We start from the raw sequence: 19,452 nt of genomic DNA on the forward strand, positions 1-19,452 counted from the left end.
ACCTGCCATCTACGAAGAAGGACAAGGGCAGCAGGCATGTGGGACCACCACAACTTGCAGGTCCCCTCCAAGTCACACACTATGATAAGTTGGAAACTTATCGCCAGCCCTTCATCATCAGACTCCCTATCCAACAAAGCTGTTGGAAGACTGCAGAGATTCAAGAAAGTGGCTCAACACCACCTTCTGAAAGGCAATTAGTGGCGGGTTTTAAAGATTAGCCCTGCCAGTGATCCATGCATCCCAAAACATTAATAAATAAATAATTGTACATATCAAGTGTCATGGTGGTGCAGTGGTTAGTGCTGCTGCCTCACAGTTCTAAACCAGGTTCAGTCCTGACCTCAGATGCTGTCTGTGTGGAGTTTCCCTCAGGTGCTCCTGTCTCCTTCCACATCCCAAACATGTGCTGGTTGCTAAGTTAATTGTTTAGTGTAAAATTGCCCCAGAGTACATGAGTGGTTGGAGAATCGGGGTGGAGTTGATGAGCACGCGAGGAAAAACAGGTTATACCAGGAAATGGGTATGGGAATGGGATTGCTCTGAGCTGGCATAGATTTGAATGGCCTCCCTCTATGTCGTGAGAAATACCTTTGACTGTTCAAAGGCCCTGAATGCTTCCCAGTTTGCCTTCATCAATATGGCTAGTGTGTCCTTCCTGCACATAATGAGTGCACATTTCCAACATGCCCTAGTGAACATTTTAGCATCTGCGTTGTGCCTAAGAAGTACATATTGCAAGTATTTTTTATCTTTGTCCTGCAGGAAATGTCTTTCCCTGTGGCAACAGTCAAGTGAAGGGAGATATATTTTGCCCTATTTTCTACTCCCCTGTGATTTCTTGGAGTATGTGGATCTAGACTTGTGTCTGCAATTTAGGCTGATCTTGGCTTATGCCTTTTGATCAGAATTCCATCAATGCAGTGGCCGACTGTTGTCACACTGGTTCTTAAAGTGGAGAGTTGTTATGGTATTGAATTTCCATCTTCTGTCTGAGACTCGCCATCATAGACTGAAATGATCGGTTTAGGTGTTCCTTTGGAATTTGTACAAGTTATGTTTCAGTGAAGGGGAAGGCTGACAAGTAAAAGTATACAGTATCCAGCTTCATCAGTCTTAAAGTTTTGTGCTTACACTTCACAGAAAGGAGAAAGTATACAGTTAATGGTAGACCCCTTAATAGCATTGAGGTACAGAGGGATCTTGGGGTCCAGATCCATAGTTCACTGAAAGTGGCTACGCAAGTGGATAAGGTGGTAAAGAATGCATACAGTATGCTTGCCTTCATTGGTAGGGCTGTTGAGTACAGGAGTAAGGAAGTCAAGCTGCAGCTATATAAAACTTTAGTCAGTCGCACTTGGAGTATTGTGTGCAGTTCTGGCCGCCCCATTAGAGGAAGGATGTGGAGACCGTGGAGAGGGTGCAGAAGAGGTTCACCAGGATGCTGCCTGGATTAGAGGGCATGAGCTATAAGGAAAGGTTGGACAAACTTGGGTTGTTCTCCCTAGAGCGTTGGAGGCTAAGGGGAGACTTGATAGAGGTTTTTAAAATTATGAGAGGCATAGATAGAGTAGACAGTCAGAATCTTTTCCCCAGGGTAGAAATGTCAAACACCAGAGGACACGCTTTTAAGGTTAGACAGGGGAAGTTTAAAAGCAACATGAAGGGCAAGGTTTTTATGCAGAAAGTGGTAGGTGCCTGGAATAGGTTACCAGGGGTAGTAGTGGAAGCAGGCAGCTTAATGGAGTTTAGGAGGCTTTTAGATAGACACACATGAATATGAAGGGAATGGAGGAATATGGATGATACATAGGAGGAGGGCATTTGGTATAAATTGGCTTCAAGATTGACACAACGTCGTGGGCCGAATGGCCTGTCCAGTGCTGTACTGTTCTATGTTCTATGTCAGTGAAGTATAATTTGAACCATTACCAGAATTGAAGGTCTTTAAATAGATGGCTTCAGTTACTTATGCTGGAATGCCTTTCTAATTATGAGCCAGATGTTCAAGCTAAATGTTTGGCTGCTTTCCAGCTCCATCGGTCTTAAAGTTTTGTGCTTACGTTTCACATGCTGGGGATTTAATCTTCCAAGCTTGATTTAAGATCTCTTTGAGTGCGAATGAGTGTCTTGTAGTTCTGTGCTTTAAAAACTGAACATCATTGCTATATTTGCAATACATGTCACATTTAATGTGTTAACATGGTCTTTGCTTGATTTTGTGCCAGCAGCTGTAAACGTCTTCTGGAGGAAGGCCTGATTTTTTGCAGCAACTGATCGAGTTTTTCACATTTTTTTTAATGAAAGCAGTTCTCGAGACATAATTTCTTCCTGCCAGCTTCCATGTGTTTATGCATTTCCTCGTACCTGTTTCTTTCTCAAAATTCCCAGCAGCCTTTGCAGTTTTCTGGTTATTTTTTTAAACTAGTACAAAGTAATAATGATTATGGAAACGCAAGAGACTGCAGATGCTGGAATCTGGGGCAACAAACAATTTACCGGAGGAACTCGGCAGGTCGAGTAGCATCTGTGGGGGGGAGGGGTGGGGTTTGCATTTGGCCTCACCCTGGCAGTGGAGAAGGCCAAGGATTGACAGGTCATTGTGGGAATGGGGAGTGGATTTGAAATGGTCTGCAACTGGGAACTCGGGATGGCCATTGCGGACAGAGTGCAGATGTTCTGCAAATCAGTCGCCCAGTCCACGCTTGGTCTCGCCGATGTAGGGTAGGCCACGTTGGGAGCACTGGATGCAGTAGGCAAGGTTGGAGGAGGTGCATGCGAATCTTTGCCTCACCTGGAAGGGCTGCTTAGGTCCCTGGATGGTGGTGAGGGAGGAGATGTAATAACAAGCGTTGCACCTTCTGTGGTTGTAAGGGAAAGTGCCAGGGGTCAGGAAGGGATGGGTGGGGAGGTATGAGTAGGTCAGGGAGTCATGGAGGGACTAGTCCCTGCGGAAGGCCGAAAGGGCTGGGGAGGAGAAGATGTGGCTAGTGGTGGGATCTCGTTACAGCTGGAAATGCAGCGGTTTTGACAGGATTGCCATGAGGAATGGAATTAGAATTTGGAAATAACACTTAGAAACAAGCAATAATTTTTACCATCTTCAGGGCACAAAGGCTGCAGTTTTTCCACATATTTTCCTTTTTTCATTATGAATACTGCCAACTTTGATGTATAACATGGTTTCTCCTGTTAGCACAGTTTTCTAAGTTCATAAATAGCTTTGCAGCCCTCCTTGTCTATCTAATAAAGTTACATTTGTCTTGAGATACATAAAGTAAATTTGAACACACATGCCTGATGTGGACTTACCAAGATCAAAATTACTTCCCTAAACACAGCCTTAGGTTTAAGTCCCAACATTTTATTTTGCTTTCTTGATGCTTGCAAACATGGTGAAGCCTGATATTTTTTTCTTGCTCTTCAAACTCCGGCACGTTAATATTTGATCCTTTTCACTTTGTTGATATATTGGCCCTTATCTGTGTTCAACTCAACATCTCCTTAACTATTGACCTGGCCTGTCCAGGCTGCTTTAATGGCATTGGCCACTATACTCCAAGTAGTTACTGTCTAAGAACTTGAGTAGTATTTAAGATATATTATCAAACATTAAGGCCCAATATTTACCTTTAATGAAGTCCACTGGCAATCTACATCTCCACATTCATTGTCACCCTCCGCTGTATCATGTTCAGCCATGTAACATTCCTGGGTAACATTTGTCATCTAATAGGTGCACATCTATAATAATGGGTGCACATCTTGTAAAAAGTATCTATTTTCTAGGATGGTGCCTGAAATCCATGTATGTAGCATCCACTGTTATGCCTTGAGCCACCAAATCTACAGTCCCTTCAGAGAACTCCAAGAAATTAATCAAAATTTATCTGTTTCATTTACAATGCTCACTCTTTCTAATTGGGCCAAGTCTCTTATTCTTTCCTTCATCAAAAACTCAGCATTAATCGATCGTCCCTAATTGTCCTTGATTTGTGTGACTTGCCAGGCCATTTCAGAAGGCAGGTTAAGAGTCAACCACACAGCTGTGGGCTTGTATAGTCAATATAGGCCTGACGACATTAAGACAGCGCAATTCTTTTTCGAAAGGACAGTGGTAAGCTTAATGTGGTTTTTATGACAATTCATGGTCATCATTACTGATGCTAGCTTTTCATTTCAGGCTTATTTAATTATTATTTACTTTCAGTACCCCAGCTGATGCAGTGAGATTTGAACTCGCCTCTCCAGATCATTGCCCCTTCTTAAAAAGAGTCACCATCATTACAGTCCAATCCACTGGGATATAATCAAATTCCAATGAACTTTGAAAATGTCACTAAGGTATACATATTGAGCAGGCAATCATAAATAATGTCATTGCATTAAACATTCAAAGGCAGGAAAAAATAGACTGCATTTTGAAATTACTTTCGGATATTTTAAAGAAGTGTATTTGTTTCCTCTGATCTAAATATGAAGGAATATATCTTGTGAAACTGATCTACAAGAAAGCACTTACAGAATCCAAATTTTATTCTGGACTTACAGGGTCTTGTAATGAAGAAAAGTGTATCCTGATTCATAGCAAAACCTAAACTAATAATTCACCAATCCCTGCTTGAAGTGAGTTTGGGTCAGAGGACACAAATTATTGGATTGCAACCCTAATCTCTGTTAGGAGTACAACAATAGAGAATTTATGTGAAGGTGTCTACATTTTAGCTTATTCATTGCTATAAAGTTATAACTAGAGCATTTATAATGAAGCCTAAGCAATATCTGGAAGGAAAGCTTATTTCATCTGTATTGAGAGGAATTCTGTTAGGCTTTCAGGTGGTTGGACTCAGCCCAATCAAATTATTGATCTTTTAAAGGACAATAGATATTTAAGTTATAAATTTTAATCAGCCAGGGTTTTAATGAATGGTTTCCATTGCCTTTAGACTTCAAAAATCACACACTAAGGAGCATGTTCATTACTTTTAATGGCTGAGTCATTTCAAATAAGCTTTAATTTAAAAACGAATCTGCTTGTCTGCTGTTTTAAACATTTTGCATACACATTAATAGAGGAGAGTGGATTTCAGCTGTTTATTCACGTAGAATATGAGCATCTCCCATCATCGTTAGTAGTTTTCCATTCAGAGGCTTGTTGGTGGAGACATAATCTCATGCAAACCTGACAGTCTCTCGTCAGTTCATTTTTGGGTGTGTTCAAATTCCATGTGGAAGGCATAAAGGTTCATTTTGCACACTTTAAAATATCCCACTGGAGAACCAGCTATTTTGAAAACATTTTTGAGCTCTTAAAGGTGAAAACATTCTTTGATTCTCTGTTATTTGTAATAAAGATTTATTTTTTTAGTGTCCTGCTAAATTAATGTCAGGGAAGAGGTTCATCATTGTCGTGTTTGCTGAACACATGGTATAGTAATGTATGCATATTGTATCTGCTTCCAAAAACTAGATTTTGAAAACTGACTACAATGCTCCTATGTTACTCTATCCCTGCAATTGAGGATCAACTTCCACCCTCATCTTTTTTTATGTAAGTCTAAATGTTTTTAAATATGTCTTGTAGTTTTAATCTCACAGCATCTTGTTTGCTTCTTTGAGGGTTGGTTGGCAACTCTTTGGAGCTTCTGACTCAAAATACACTGGTACTCCCATTCACAGACAAACCAGAGTGTAATTTTATGATGCTAGGAAGCACAGGTCCAACTACAGTAATTTTTATTTTGCCGCACAGTCAAATTAAGAGAGCTGGGAGAGAGCTTGATTTACAATGTTTGCCCTGCCTTCTTTCTGAATTTCTAACAGACAGAATAGTTGCAGCCATGGATTACTGAGATATTCCTTTTAAAAACAAAATCATTCACTTTTCTACTAATTGTAGAATGTAATTTATTGATTTGTCCTTTGTTAACTTTTATTTGCCAATGTCTGTGGTATAATTGGCATGTTGAAGCTAGGCTATTAGCTTAAATGGTCTTGTAATGACAAGAGAGCCATCTGCCTAAAGAGCTCATCAGTTTGCTTTGCAGTGCATTATATTTACCTTGCACGGAATCCAAGTTTATAATAGTGAACGCAATACCAATGTGATATGAATAGGCTTTCATCCAAGCAGATTATTTTGAAATTTAAAACAAGTTCTGACAATTTGAGTTTGTCATTACCAACCACTCTGAAAAAGGTATTGTAACTTCTGGCCAGACATTCTACAATGTTTACAACCAACTTGTGCTTAGTGACAAAGTTGGGGAGCTTTCCTTATTATCATTTGGGCCTCTCAAAGTACTCTCTATTGGTACTCATTGAAAAATATAGTTAAACTTACAGAACTTATGAAAGGAATTTTAATCTTATGATGTGGTATGCCTCAGGACTGCAATGAATAGACCACCACCACCTCCCCCACTCCACCACAACTCCCCCCAATACCCAATCATTAAATTGGAAAGTTGAGTATTCATGATAATCATTTACTGCTGTGTGGACAGAAAATATTCAAATTACTCTGCAGAGATGTATAGGAAGATAATGTAGACACAAGAGACTGCAGATGCAGTAATCTGGACCAAAAAAACAAACTGCTGGAGGAACTCAGCGGGTCAGGAAGCATCTGTGAAAGCAGAGGGATGGTCGATGTTTCAGGTCGAGATGCTGCATCAGGACTGAATGAAGATAATGTTTCAGGTTGATGACCTTTCATGACTTTGCTGAATTTCTTGTTTTTAATCTAAGTCATGCTCTGTATAAGTGACACTATAAGTGGTTGGGGAAGGGAAGTGGGTGGTAATCGAGCTGTTGTCCCCTGACAATACCTCTGAAAATTTCCAGAGAAGTGCCATTTGGTCAAAGGTGTGCATCACCAAAGGTGGGCAGGCATGGTAGTGGAGCGGTTAGCGTAACACGATGACAGTGCCAGCGACCCGGGTTCAATTCCCGCTGCTGTCTATAAGGAGTTTGTACGTTCTCCCTGTGACTGCGTGGGTTTCCTCCGGGTGCTCCGGTTTCCTGCCACATTCCAAAGACGTACAGGTTAGGAAGTTTTGGGCATGTCATGTTGGCGCTGGAAGCGTGGCGACACTTGGGGGCTGCCCCCAGAACATTCTATGCAAAGATGCATTTCACTGTGTGTTTCGATGTACATGTAACTAATAAATATCTTGTTTTATCTTATCTTATGGGGGATGCTGGAGCATGCCCATTTCAACTTCATTTTAGACTTTGACTCATCAACCATGAGGATATGTGGAGAGGCCTCTTCAAATTTGGTTGCCCATAGAAATTTTCTTCATGATGGCATTTAATCCAGGATCTTAACCAACAGGCTCACAACAGAGCGAACTTCAGTGAAGACCAGCATCAGACAAGGCTACATCATTGCCCCAAAGTCCCTCTTACCTCACCTGCAACAAACCTCCCACTGGAGGACCTCCACCCATTAATCATTGAACAAACATGATGTTGTGGACACACAAGCACATGCTTACCCCACTGCATTAAAGATGTGCACACATGCCCCTCCAAAAGGAAGCACATTTTAAATCCTGTGCATCCTTGCATTACACACATAATCCACTTGTTCCAAATGTCATCATCATAACACACAGAAGCAGGCCCTTCAGCCACCAGAAATGTGGAGAGCTGTTTTATAATGAGGTGCACTGCTCCACTATTAAGTAAGATGGGGCTAATCTTTTACTTTGATGCTACTTTCCTGCACAAACACCTTGTTTCTCTTAATATCTAAAATCTATTAATATCTGTCTTGAATGTACTAAATGACTGAACTCCCAAAGTCCTCTAACAAAGGGCACTCGAAAGAATGAAGAAACGTATTCTCTACTTAGTCATGAATGCCTGATCCCTCATTTTGAAACTGTAACCATTGGTTCTAGATATCTGAGCCATGGGAAACATCACCCCTGCTTCTAGCCTGTCATGCTTTGTAAGAATTATGTATGTTTCAATGAGATCAATTCTCATTCTTCTAAACTGTAAACAGTATAGGCCCAGCATGCTTAATCTCCCCTCATAGAACAGTTCCCCAATTCCCATCTGTAATCTCTACAGACAGCTGCCACTAGGAACCACACAAGTAAATGTGATTCAGGGTGAAAAGCACCTTTATGATTTTTAAAAACTAAGTTTTTAACTATTTTCCTATTTATGAGTCACTTGGCTGAGAGCTGGCACTGTACAGAACACACACTTTAGTGTACCAAAAAATAGTGAACTCTAGTTTCCAGGCAACCATTTTCCCTCATTCTTAAACTGGCTATGCTGTGGGAAGGTTGTGCTGCAATTCCTTTCTCCCTCCCCCAAGTCACCATCTTGCCCAACAGGGACTGGTGTAGAAACATTGCACCAAGGCTGACACCCACTCTAAATTTGAAACTTACCCTGATCCTGGAAAATGGGTAAGGAAAGGCAGAAATTCCACTCTCCTTGTGGCCCCGATCTTTCTGGTCCACTACACAGCAAGCCACTACACAGCAAGCCACTTATTTCAATGTAATATGGTAATTGTTGAAGATGAGAAATAAATTTAAATCATCAGATAATACAGAAAACATATCCATAAAATCTAGCTTTACATATGCAGTGATTTCATATGGAACCACTAGTAATCCCTTATTTCATTGTCAATGTCTGCTTTCAATGTGGGTGGCTTCTGAGATATGAGAATGGCCCATGTTTTCTATGGTCTCACCATGATCCTTTATTGTTGGAAGGTGGTGCTGTGCAGTGGAAGCATGTTGGCAGGTGTTGAGTGCAAGATCCATTCTCTCAAGTGCTTCAGTGAAAAAGTTGACAATGATTTGGAGCATCATCTGCTTTCTACAGCCCCACCACTGAGGTTGGGATGCCCGAGTTTCTGGAGTACAGCATCCATAGGCCGAATAATTTACCGTTAGTCCCCTTCTCCAGTGGGAGGTTTGTTGGGGGTGAGGTGCTGCAATGCAGTGAGAGAGGCTTTGGGGCAGTGATATAGCCTTGTCTGATGCTGGTCTTCACTGAGGTTTGCTCTGTTGTGAACTGGTTGGTTAGGATCCTGGATTAAATGCCATCATGAAGAAAATGGAAGGTGGAAAAGAATTTCTACAGGCAACCAAATTTGAAGAGGCCTCTCCACATAGCCTCCTGGTGATGAGTCAAAGTCTAAAATGTTGAAAAAGGCCATGTTTAGTGACTGCTCCCTGCATTTCTCTTGGAGTTATCCTGCAGTTATCCTGCAGTGAAGATCATGTCCACAGAGCCTCTAAATGAACAAAATCCACACTGTAATTTGGGCAGGACCTGATGATGGCTTTCCCTCTGGCAGATAGCAGGGATGTTCCTTTATAGTTAGTGTAGTCAGATTTGTCTCCTGACTTGGAGATGATCACAGTTATGGCTTCTTTGAGAACCTGAGGCATGCCCTGTTTCTTCCAGTAGTGGACAGTGTGGCTGTGGATTTGTGACTAAAGTTCCTCACTACCAACTTTTAGAACTTAAGCATGGATTCCATCTGCTCCCAAGGCCTTGTTGTCTTTCAGTTATACATGGCCTTTTAGACTTCACGTAGTCCACGATTGGTAGCTGGGCTGGGCTGAATAGGTTGCTGTGGGAAGAAGTCAAGGATGCTTATGTCAAGAACAGGGTCATGGTTAGGGAATTATCTGCAGTCTACGAATGCCTACACTTTGAGGAAGGCTGCAATGCAAGGAATTAGCTGTGCTAACTCCACCTGCTCCTGTGGGCTAAAGGAAAAGCAGTTGAAGCCCTGGTGATCAGAGTTTGGGTGACTTCCCAAACAGGACAGAGCAGCACACTGTGAGATGTGGCAGAGATCTGCAGCAGCAACCTGGAATGTCCCTGAGGCAAGGAATCTGAGAGTGACTGTGACCTTGACATCCAAGGGCAAAGTTATCAGGGCATGTGAGATAGTATTTGAGGTTTCAGGAGCTCACAGATCTCTCTGTCCTTTAAATAGCAGGATTTTCAAGGGAAACAATGTTAATAAAATCTAATAGTTTTATGAGTAAATTGAAGCAGTAGTTCTGCAGACCACTGAAGTTGAAATGTCATGCTGATGTATATTGTGTGTTGCACTTGAGGAGGTTTTATGCTGGATAAGAAGAAAATTCACTGAAGGTTCCAAGAGGCACTAAAACACCCAAAAATCAGTGTAATGTTGCTCTATCCCAAGGTGAGCCAATTGTCAATGGCAAACTTCTGTTCTTTGTGGAGTTGTGTGAACTTCTAATTACCCTGTGTTAGACCACAATTTGCCTTTACAACAAAGGCGAATATGCTACTTGTCTTCCTGACTGCTTACTGCACTTGCATGTTAACTTTCTGGATTCATGTCAAAGAGAACCCAGATTCTTCTGAATCTCCATATTTACCTGTCTTTCATCTTCAAAAACAATTGATGCTCCAGTCTTCTTATGAAAAGTGAATAATTCCCTTTTTCCCCATGGAATATCCACCTGCCACCTTTCTGCACAATCTCTTAACCAGTCTCCCTTTGGAGCTTCTACACAGGACTCCAGAGTTTTCAAACCTTTGGCATTATCCAAGATCAAGGAAACCCTGAAAGATCAAAACCAATACATTCACTATCTCTGCAGCTTCTTGTTTTAAAACCCTGGAATATAGTCCCATGTTCTTTTTTCTGTTTCTCTGCAAACAATGTAATCCTCTTATTTTAATCTGTTACTAATTATTTCCTTCCATATTACATACTTTTTACAACATACAGGGAGGCCATTCAGCCCATTGAGTCCATGCAGGCTCACAGCAGAGCAATCCTACCAATCCCTTTGTTTTATTCCCCTGTACTCCTGTGGCTTATTCTTTCCCATATGCCTTCTCCTTTTTGATTACCCTCCACTTACGTACACTAAAGGTCAATTTACAGTGACCTATGAGCACAAATTTAGGATGTGGGAAAGACCAGAGCACCAGGTGGAAACCCATGCAGCCGCAGGGAGAATGTGCAAACTCCACACAGACAGCACCTGAGGTCAGGATCAAACCCAGGTTCCCGGAGATATGTGGCATCAGCGCTAACCACTGCACCATCCTGTCACCTCTTCACCAAAGACAAACCAAAGCCAAAAACATAAGCAACTTACAACAAAAAAAATCCAAGAAACCGCACATGCTGGAAATATGAAATAAAAATAAAAATTGCCAGAAACACTCAGCAGGTCAAGTGGCATCTGTGGAAAGAGAAACACAATTAACAGTTCATGTCAAAGATGCTGCCTGACCTGCTGATTGTTTCCAGTATTCTCTGCGTTTATTACAACAAAAAATGTCTGGACAAATTAAATTGAAAATTGTTCACATATTCTTGTCTAATGGCTCAGAGCAAATTACATTTATTTTAAAATCCTTTTTTTTTTGGTATGGCTGCATCTTTAATTTTCAGTTTCTTGGCCCAACTAAAAATTCAAGTGAAAGGATACGTCATGGCAATGTTTTGTAATCTGATACAGGATGAAGCCTTGCATTGATCACAGTCCACTGCATTTCTATATGGCTACGGAAACAGAATTTTGACACATGAGGCAATGAAAAAAGTTCCACAAAAGCTACAGAAAGAGAAATTTTAGCACCAAAATAAGCCCTTTGACTGATGTTGTCTGCACTTACGTAATTTCTCTTGTAAATTAAGGAGGAAGAAGGTGATGAATATCAGAAGAATGGTGCATTGCTACCATGTTATAAAAAGGCATCAATGCACCAAGATAAATAACATCAATGTTGTCGTTGTGGCTGTGATCCTGTGGGTCATATATGTTATGTGCACCTCTGACAAATAGCTTTAGAAAGCATTATTCAACAGCCAATTAATAGCAAACAAAAACATTGCTGAGAAGGAGAAATCTTGAAAATTGCTTCAAGGATAACAAGAAAAGACTTAAATCTGCAATATTCTTCCAAAATTGTCAGAAAATATATTCCAAGGTCATACAGAATTCAAATTTACTGTGGTTGTCACAAAAAGCCCACCTCTAACAATTGGAAAATGAATAATGATACAGGTCTGATAGACTCACATGCATTGTTTACTAGGCTATAGAACTAACACGGCAAACACAGCAGGGACTTTTCCCTGTATCTGTGTCATTGTTTATACTTTGTTCATTTATGAGATCCATATCTCCATTAGAAGTACAAACCAACCCAAGTGTGGTTTGCAGCTAAACCTTATGTTGCAAAGAATTTTTAAAATTCCAGGAGCTTTTAATTTTATTCTCTTTAGCCAACAGGAATTCCTTGGTTAAAATAAACCATAACAATATGGAAGTTCTGTTTGAAAATGTCAGTAGTAATGTTAAATGTGATCAAGTATGTCATGATATCACATCACCCCAGGAGTATAAATTCTAAAGGAATGTTTCAGGATAAGCCTGTAGTCACCACTGTGCTTGTCTGAAAGTTATCAGTCTGTCAATATAGTTCTTATGATATGTTTAAAAATGTTAAAGTTCATCTCCCATGCTGAAGACTGGAGCTATACTTGTTGAGTTCCTTTTCTTTGGCATTTGAGACAATGATTTGTACCATCTCAGTGCCTGATGCTGGTGGCACTTCCCTCCCTGACATGCTTCTTTGCCCATCAGGAACATGCACATGGTTGAAGAGGAGTGCATGGAAACAAAGGCATGAGATGATGCAGTAATCATTGAGCATGTTAAAGACATTTATGCATGTGTGCAAAATGTGAATATGTATTTAACTTGCCCTTTCAAAAGTGGCTGAATTTAAATTATTCTGCATTGTCTGCTATCCATAAAAATAATTGTAGACCATTCAAAGTGCTTATTAAGTTTCATAGAATTTTAAATCATTTCTCAGGTAAGGGGATTTAAAGAAATCCAGGTAAGTATTTAACCTGTTTAGGTTAAAACACTTTTCAGTTTTTAGGCTGCAAATTGTTATATGAATGCTCTGTACCATTACAGAATCTCTGGACTAAATTGGGATTAAACTAGGGACAATGGAACTTTGTATTCCTTTAATATTGTCTGATGTAACTGAAATGTAAAAACACTGCAAGCTTTACATTGTAACACTGATTATGCAGCTGATACACAGGGAATTCCCTTAATGGATAAGAAGTTTCCGGTGACTGCAACACGGTTTAACAGAATTGGTTTTAATTTGCAGTCTGTTTGTTCAACAGCAACATCCTAGTTCTTGAGAGTGAATGCATTTCCATCAGAATATAATTCTCATTCTATAATAGTAATCTGACTTTCACTGAAATCAGCAAGACATAAAATGCATGCACACAACTAGCCATATGTCAGTTCATTACTGTCACTAGTTGACCAGACAAACAGCATTATCAAAATAGGCTCAGTTTTGCCTGTGGAAGGAAAATGTAAACCAGCAGAATAAATATAAATAACACAAAATACTTAAATTAGCTGCCAAGTGAGGCAGGTAAATATTCAGGATGAATTAGCCTAAATGTTTTCTTGCATAATTTGACCTGAAATGGTTATTTACAGATTCATGTGCAGATCAAGATGGCTGAAGGAAGTGGTGGGAGTAGACAGTTGTATGTCAGCAGTGGAATAAAAATACTGCAGGTCTTTGAAAAACTTCAGATGGCAGCATATCAGCAGGCTTCGGTAAGGCTGAGGAGAGAAAAGGCTAAAAAAACTGATAGACAAAAATGAAATCAACAAAACAAAAACAAGGCAAGTCTTCCTCTCCTGCATTTCACACCACCTGCATCCTTTTGTCTATGTTCTTTTGTCTATGTCCTCACTCTCTAACAGCTCCCATTCACTGATTGACCGGATAACCTTGTTTACAACTTATCCCCATGATCACCCTGTTTTTACCCTTTCAGAGACATCCCCCTTCCCGCCCTCCCTGCAGTTCAATGAACTTCATTTCACTCCTCCCTAGTTCTGACAAAGAGTCTTTGGCCTGAAAAGTTAACTCCGTTTCTCTTCCCGCAGATGTGGACTCACCTGCAAAGTATTTCCAGCATTTTCTGTTTTTATGTTGAAGAGAAAGGAAACTCACTGTAGAGGCAAATGCCCAACAAACTACCTTATGCATCTGCTATGAATGGATGGGTAACGCTCTCAATGCTGAGTCAAAAGGTTGTGGGTTCACATTGCATTTTAGGGACTTGAGCATTACAGTAACAGCAACTTCCATTCGTATAATGCTTTCTTAAAATAACACATAACAAGACTTTAGGTCCAATGACCTAAAGCCCAATTAAAGAAATGGTTTTCAAGAAGCAACCTAGTGGAGAACAGAAATGTGGTAAGATTTTGAAGGGAAATCCGGAGCTTGAAACTTTGCTGACTAAAGACAAACACTAAATTCTTGTGTTTTGAGCATCCCTCCATTTAATTGCTACACCACAAGGTATAGCAATTAAATGCGGAGGTACTCAAAACACCAGAATTGGAAGAGCACATTAAGGAGAAAGGGAGAAGTGGAAGTACAAAGGGGGTTGAAATCAAGGATGAGAATTTTAAGATGAAGGCATTGCTTAACGGGCAGCTGGTACGAGTCAGCAAACATGGGGTGTTGGGTCAACAGGACATTGTATGAGCTGGGACATGGAATGTTGGATGACCTTAAGTGTACAAGGAGCTGAATGAGTGAGACTGGCCAGATCACAGTGAAATAGACTGGTCCAGATGCTCAAGATAACAAACTCACAGATGAACTTTTCAGCAGCAGGTGAGTGTAGGCAGGAAAAAATTAGGATGCCCTTCTTCAAGGGCTATTAGATATGGGCAATGAATGCTGGCATTGTCAATGATGTGCATGTTACAAGAAATGAATAAAAGGAGGTGGAAATAGGTGGTCTTCATGAACGTGAGGCCCTGGCCAGGAAAAAGGAGGTGTGGTGTGGGTCAGGTACAGGCAGCTGGGATCAAGTGAATCCCTGGAGGATGCAGGAGTGTACTCAGAAAGGAAACCAGGAGGGCAAAAGGGGGCATGAGATAGCTTTGGCAGAGAAGATTAAGGAAAATTCAAAGAGATGTTATATTAAGGGCAAAAGAGTAACTAGAGAGAGAATAGGGCCCCTCAAAGACCAAAGGGGACATATTTGTGTGGAGGCACAGGAGATGGGCAAGGTCCTTAATGAATATTTCTCCTCTGTTTTTACCGTGGAGAGAGACATGAAGACTTCGGAACTAGGAAAAGTAAATGGGGAGGTCTCAGGGATAGTCTGCATTATGGTAGAGAAGGTGCTGGAAGTCTTAAAAGGTATGAAGGTAGACAAATCTCCAGGGCCTGACCAGGTTTATCCAAGAACACTGTGGGAGGGTAGAGAAGAAATTGTGGGAGCCCTGGCTGAGATACTTGCATCATTGTTAGTCACGGGTGAGGTGCAGGTAGACTGAAGGGTAGCGAATGTCGTGCCTTTATTTAAGAAGAGTGGCAACAAAAATCCTGGGAACTATAGACCAGTAAGTCTAACGTCTGTGGTAGGTAAGTTACTGAAAAGGATTCTGAGGGATAAGATATACAGTATGTACATCTGGAAAGATAGGGGTTGATTAGGGGTAGTCAGCATGGCTTTGTGCATGGGAGATCATATCTTACCAACTTGATAGAGTTATTTGATAATGTCATCAAGAAAGTTGATGAGGGCAGGGTGACAGACGTAGTTTATATGGACTTCAGTAAGGTCTTTGATAAGGTTCCACATGGAACGCTGCTCTGGAAGGTTAGATTACATGGAATCCAGGGAGAGCTGGCTAATTAGATACACAATTGGCTTGATGGTAGAAAGTAAAGAGTGATGGTAGAAGGTTGTTTCTTGGACTGGAGGTTTGTGACCAGTGTTGCGTCTCAGGGGTCAGTGCTGGGCCCATTGTTATTTATCATCTATATCAACAATTTGGATAAGAATGTACAGGGCATGGTTTGCAGATGGCACTAAAATAGGTGGTATAGTGGACAATGAAGAAGGTTATCAAAAATTACAGGGAAATCTTGATCACCTGAGTAATTGGGCCGAGGAATGGCAAATGGAGCTTAATTTGACTAAGTGTGAGATGTTGCATTTTGGAAAGTCAAATCTAGGTAGGACTTTCACAGTGAACGGCAGGGCCCTGGGGAGTGTTGTAGAACAAAGGGACCTTGGAGTACAAGTACATGTTTCACCTAAAGTGTAGACAATGAGGTGAAGGAGGCTTTTGGCACGCTGGCCTTCATAAGTCAGGGCACTAAGTATAAAAGTAAGGAGGTCATGGTGTGGTTGTACAGGATGCTGGTGAGGCCACACTTGGAGTATTGCGTTCAGTTTTGGTCGCCCTGCTATAGGAAAGGTGTTATTAAATTGGAGAGAGTGCAGAAAAGATTTACAAGGATGCTGCCAGGACTTGAAGAACTGAGTTAATCCGGAGAGGTTGGACAGGCTAGGACTTTATTCCTTAGAGCGTAGGAGACCCAGAGGTGATCTTGTATAAAATCATGAGGGGCATAGATAGGGTGAATGCACTTAGTCTTTTTCCCAGAGCTGAGGAATCAAGAACTAGAGCACATAGGTTTAAAGTGAGAGGGGAAAGATTTAATAGGAACTTCAGGGGCAACTTTTTGACACAAAGGGTAGTATATATGTGGAATGAGCTGCCAGAGGAAGCGGTTGAGGCAGATACAATAACAACTTTTAATAAACAGTTGGATAGGTACATGGATAGGGAAGGTTTAGAAGGTTATGGACTAAATGCTGGCAAATGGGACTAACTTGGATGGGGTATCTTGGATGGCATGGATCAGTTGGGCCAAAGGGCCTATTTCCGTGCTGTATGACTCTATAACATGAGCTTCAAAACCAAACATTGTAAAATATAATCTGGGTCAGTTTCATGTAGAGGGATAAGTAAATGCTCTCTTCGATCTTCATACTAAGTTGTTGAAGGAAATTTCTGCTCCTCCTGTACTGAATGTCAGATCGACAATCAGTCAATTTAGAGACAGTGAAGTGGTCAAGAAAGCTGATGGTGAGGTAGGGCTTGGTATCATCAAAATATACACCTGGAAAATGATGTTGTGTTTTCACCTGATGTTGAAGAGGGGCAGCGTACAGGAGGTTTCCATGGAGGTCAGAATAGAAAATGGGTTGGGCATGGGAAGAGAAGCCAAAATCCATGCTAATAATGCAATGCAGCATGGAGGGAGTGCTGAGCCATCAGAAGTTCCATCTTTCAAGTAAGATAGTAAACAGAGGCTCAAATAACAAAGGAAACAGAGGCTCTGCATGCTTTTTCAGATGAATGTAAAAGATCCAATTACACTACGTTGAAGAAGGGCAGGAGTCCTGGCCAGTATTTATCCCTGCACATTCCTAAAGATATTTGCTTAGAAATTGGATTCAAGGTTGTATTTGCATTTGGGGCGACCTCAAAAAAAAACAACAAAATTGGTCAAAGAGGCATGTGAACCAGTGTTTGAGTGCCTTACACCCAAAGACAAGTGTCAAAATGGAGCCTGCATTGTTCTTAACAGGACCACACTCAACTCAGGACACCAACTGTGTAGCAATCAAGGAAGGGCATCAGCCCCTAAAGGCACTCTCCACAGGGCAGCCAGAAAGTAGCAACACACAATTATGGCTGCTTGAAAACCTGAGTGAAACATGTTTTTGCTGCTGAGACTTCATCTTCCATGATAAGGCTAATTGATACAATAGCTTAAAATGAATTTCAGTTGGATTCTGATGAGAAATTTCTCTTGCTATTCTGTTAGCCTCCACTAATTGAATGTCAGCCCTACTGATAGGTTGCTATGTCATTAATCTGAACTGCTGTGGCTACCACACTAAGTAGTGACTATTCAGGTAGAACAGCTGTCTAAAGGGTTCAAGGTCTTGACCTGCAGAGTGGGGTTACTCCAAGAAAAGTGTACTTTGAGCATGGGTCATTGTTGTTTGAACAAATGCCATTTTTGTTGCAGATCATAGTTATAGAATCAGGAAATAGTTCATTGATCTGTAATACTGAGTTCAAGTGGACTTGCACTGTGGGATGCAAGGAGATTTCATAAAGCATCTGGCTCTCCCTGCTGATTATAGGTGTACTTTGTTGCTACTAAGGATTGTAGTGTTAGAGGGTTACTTAGATGATTTTGCAGGGTCCATTTGGAAATCATCGTTCAGTTAGGGAGATCCTATCATTCATATGGACACAGTCTTTTTCCATTCATCTCATGGACGGGGCCACTGCTGCAGAACAGGGACACTTCCCTGGTGATGTTCTTCTTCCTCCTGCTGTTCCTACTCCTGATGCTGTCTAGCCTCCGGCTTCGGGTTTCCTAGTTCCTCTTTAGTTGGCAAGATTGCGCAGCATGTGGCTGATGACAATGAAGTCTGCATATCTGTGTGGTGTGTGTTGCAAGATGCTCGCAGGCTGGTGTGGGCAACAAAATATCATCATGGGACCACAAATGACATTCTCTACTACCATCCAGATTCTTGTGCAACTCTCATTATATCTATGCTGAGCTGCTGTGGTTGGAGAATGCCAAGAAGGTAGGGGGTTAGCCTTGTCCCCCAGGACCCATCTGGGGCAGTGCCAGATGCTAAAAATGTCAAACAGTGAGGATTTCCTCAGGATGAAAGAGTCATGTGCTCTTTCCAGAAATGGTGCCGGAGAAGGGTGCAGAGGAGATTCGCTAGGATGTTGCCTAGGATGGAGCATTTCTATAATGAGGAGAGACTGGAGAGGCTAAGTCTGCTTTCCCTGGAAGGTTAAGAGGGGACATGATTGAGGCATATAAAACTATGATAGGATATACTGCAGGAAACTTTTCCCCTTATCAGGGGTAGATAAAACAAAAGGACATGGATTTAGGGTGAGGGGTAAGAGGGGATCTGAGGGGGTCCTTTTTCACCCAGAGAATTATGAGTATCTGGAATATATTGCAATAAGAGAGTGGTGAAATCAAAGTCACTGACAGCACTGAAGAAGTATCCAGACAAGCACTTGAATTGCCTAGGCATAGAGGGCTTGTAGGCCAAGTGCTGGAAGATGGGTGCACACTCATGGGTCTAATGTCCTGTTTCCATGCTGCATGACTCTACATCTCTAACTTGATGGAAGCCTTTTATGGACACAGGAGTGTAGTCAGCAGCTGCCAATATACTTGGAAAGCCAGCAATGCTGATAAATCCGAGTGCCTCAAGTCACACCTTAAGAGACATGATCTTTGAATATAAAGTGCCAATTCTCTCATGCAGCAATATTTAAAGGTTTGGCAGGTTGTGGTTGGTGTGTTTCCAAGAAAGCATCCAACAATTCAATTAACAAAACTTTCCATAAGGTACCTCATGGTATCCAAGCACTTTTATTTTGGAAGTGGTGCCTTCGTATGAACCATAGAACCATAGAACCATGGAACAATACAGCACAATACAGGCCTTTCGGCCCACCATGTTGTGCCAACCTTCAAACC

The 19,452-nt window shown here is 41.3% G+C and overlaps 1 protein-coding gene across 1 annotated transcript in view; it reads left to right on the top strand.

Moving 5' to 3' along the window:
• Positions 1–19,452, top strand: part of LOC127583975 (protein FAM184B-like) — a 158,878-nt gene that overhangs the window by 34,067 nt on the left and 105,359 nt on the right. The window contains exon 2 of the mRNA XM_052040449.1: positions 13,527–13,649. Within this exon, the coding sequence (XP_051896409.1) occupies positions 13,527–13,649 (123 nt within the window). The remainder of the gene's footprint in view (positions 1–13,526; positions 13,650–19,452) is intronic.

The sequence above is a fragment of the Pristis pectinata genome, chromosome 2, assembly GCF_009764475.1.
Source record: "Pristis pectinata isolate sPriPec2 chromosome 2, sPriPec2.1.pri, whole genome shotgun sequence".
Lineage (NCBI taxonomy): Eukaryota > Metazoa > Chordata > Chondrichthyes > Rhinopristiformes > Pristidae > Pristis > Pristis pectinata.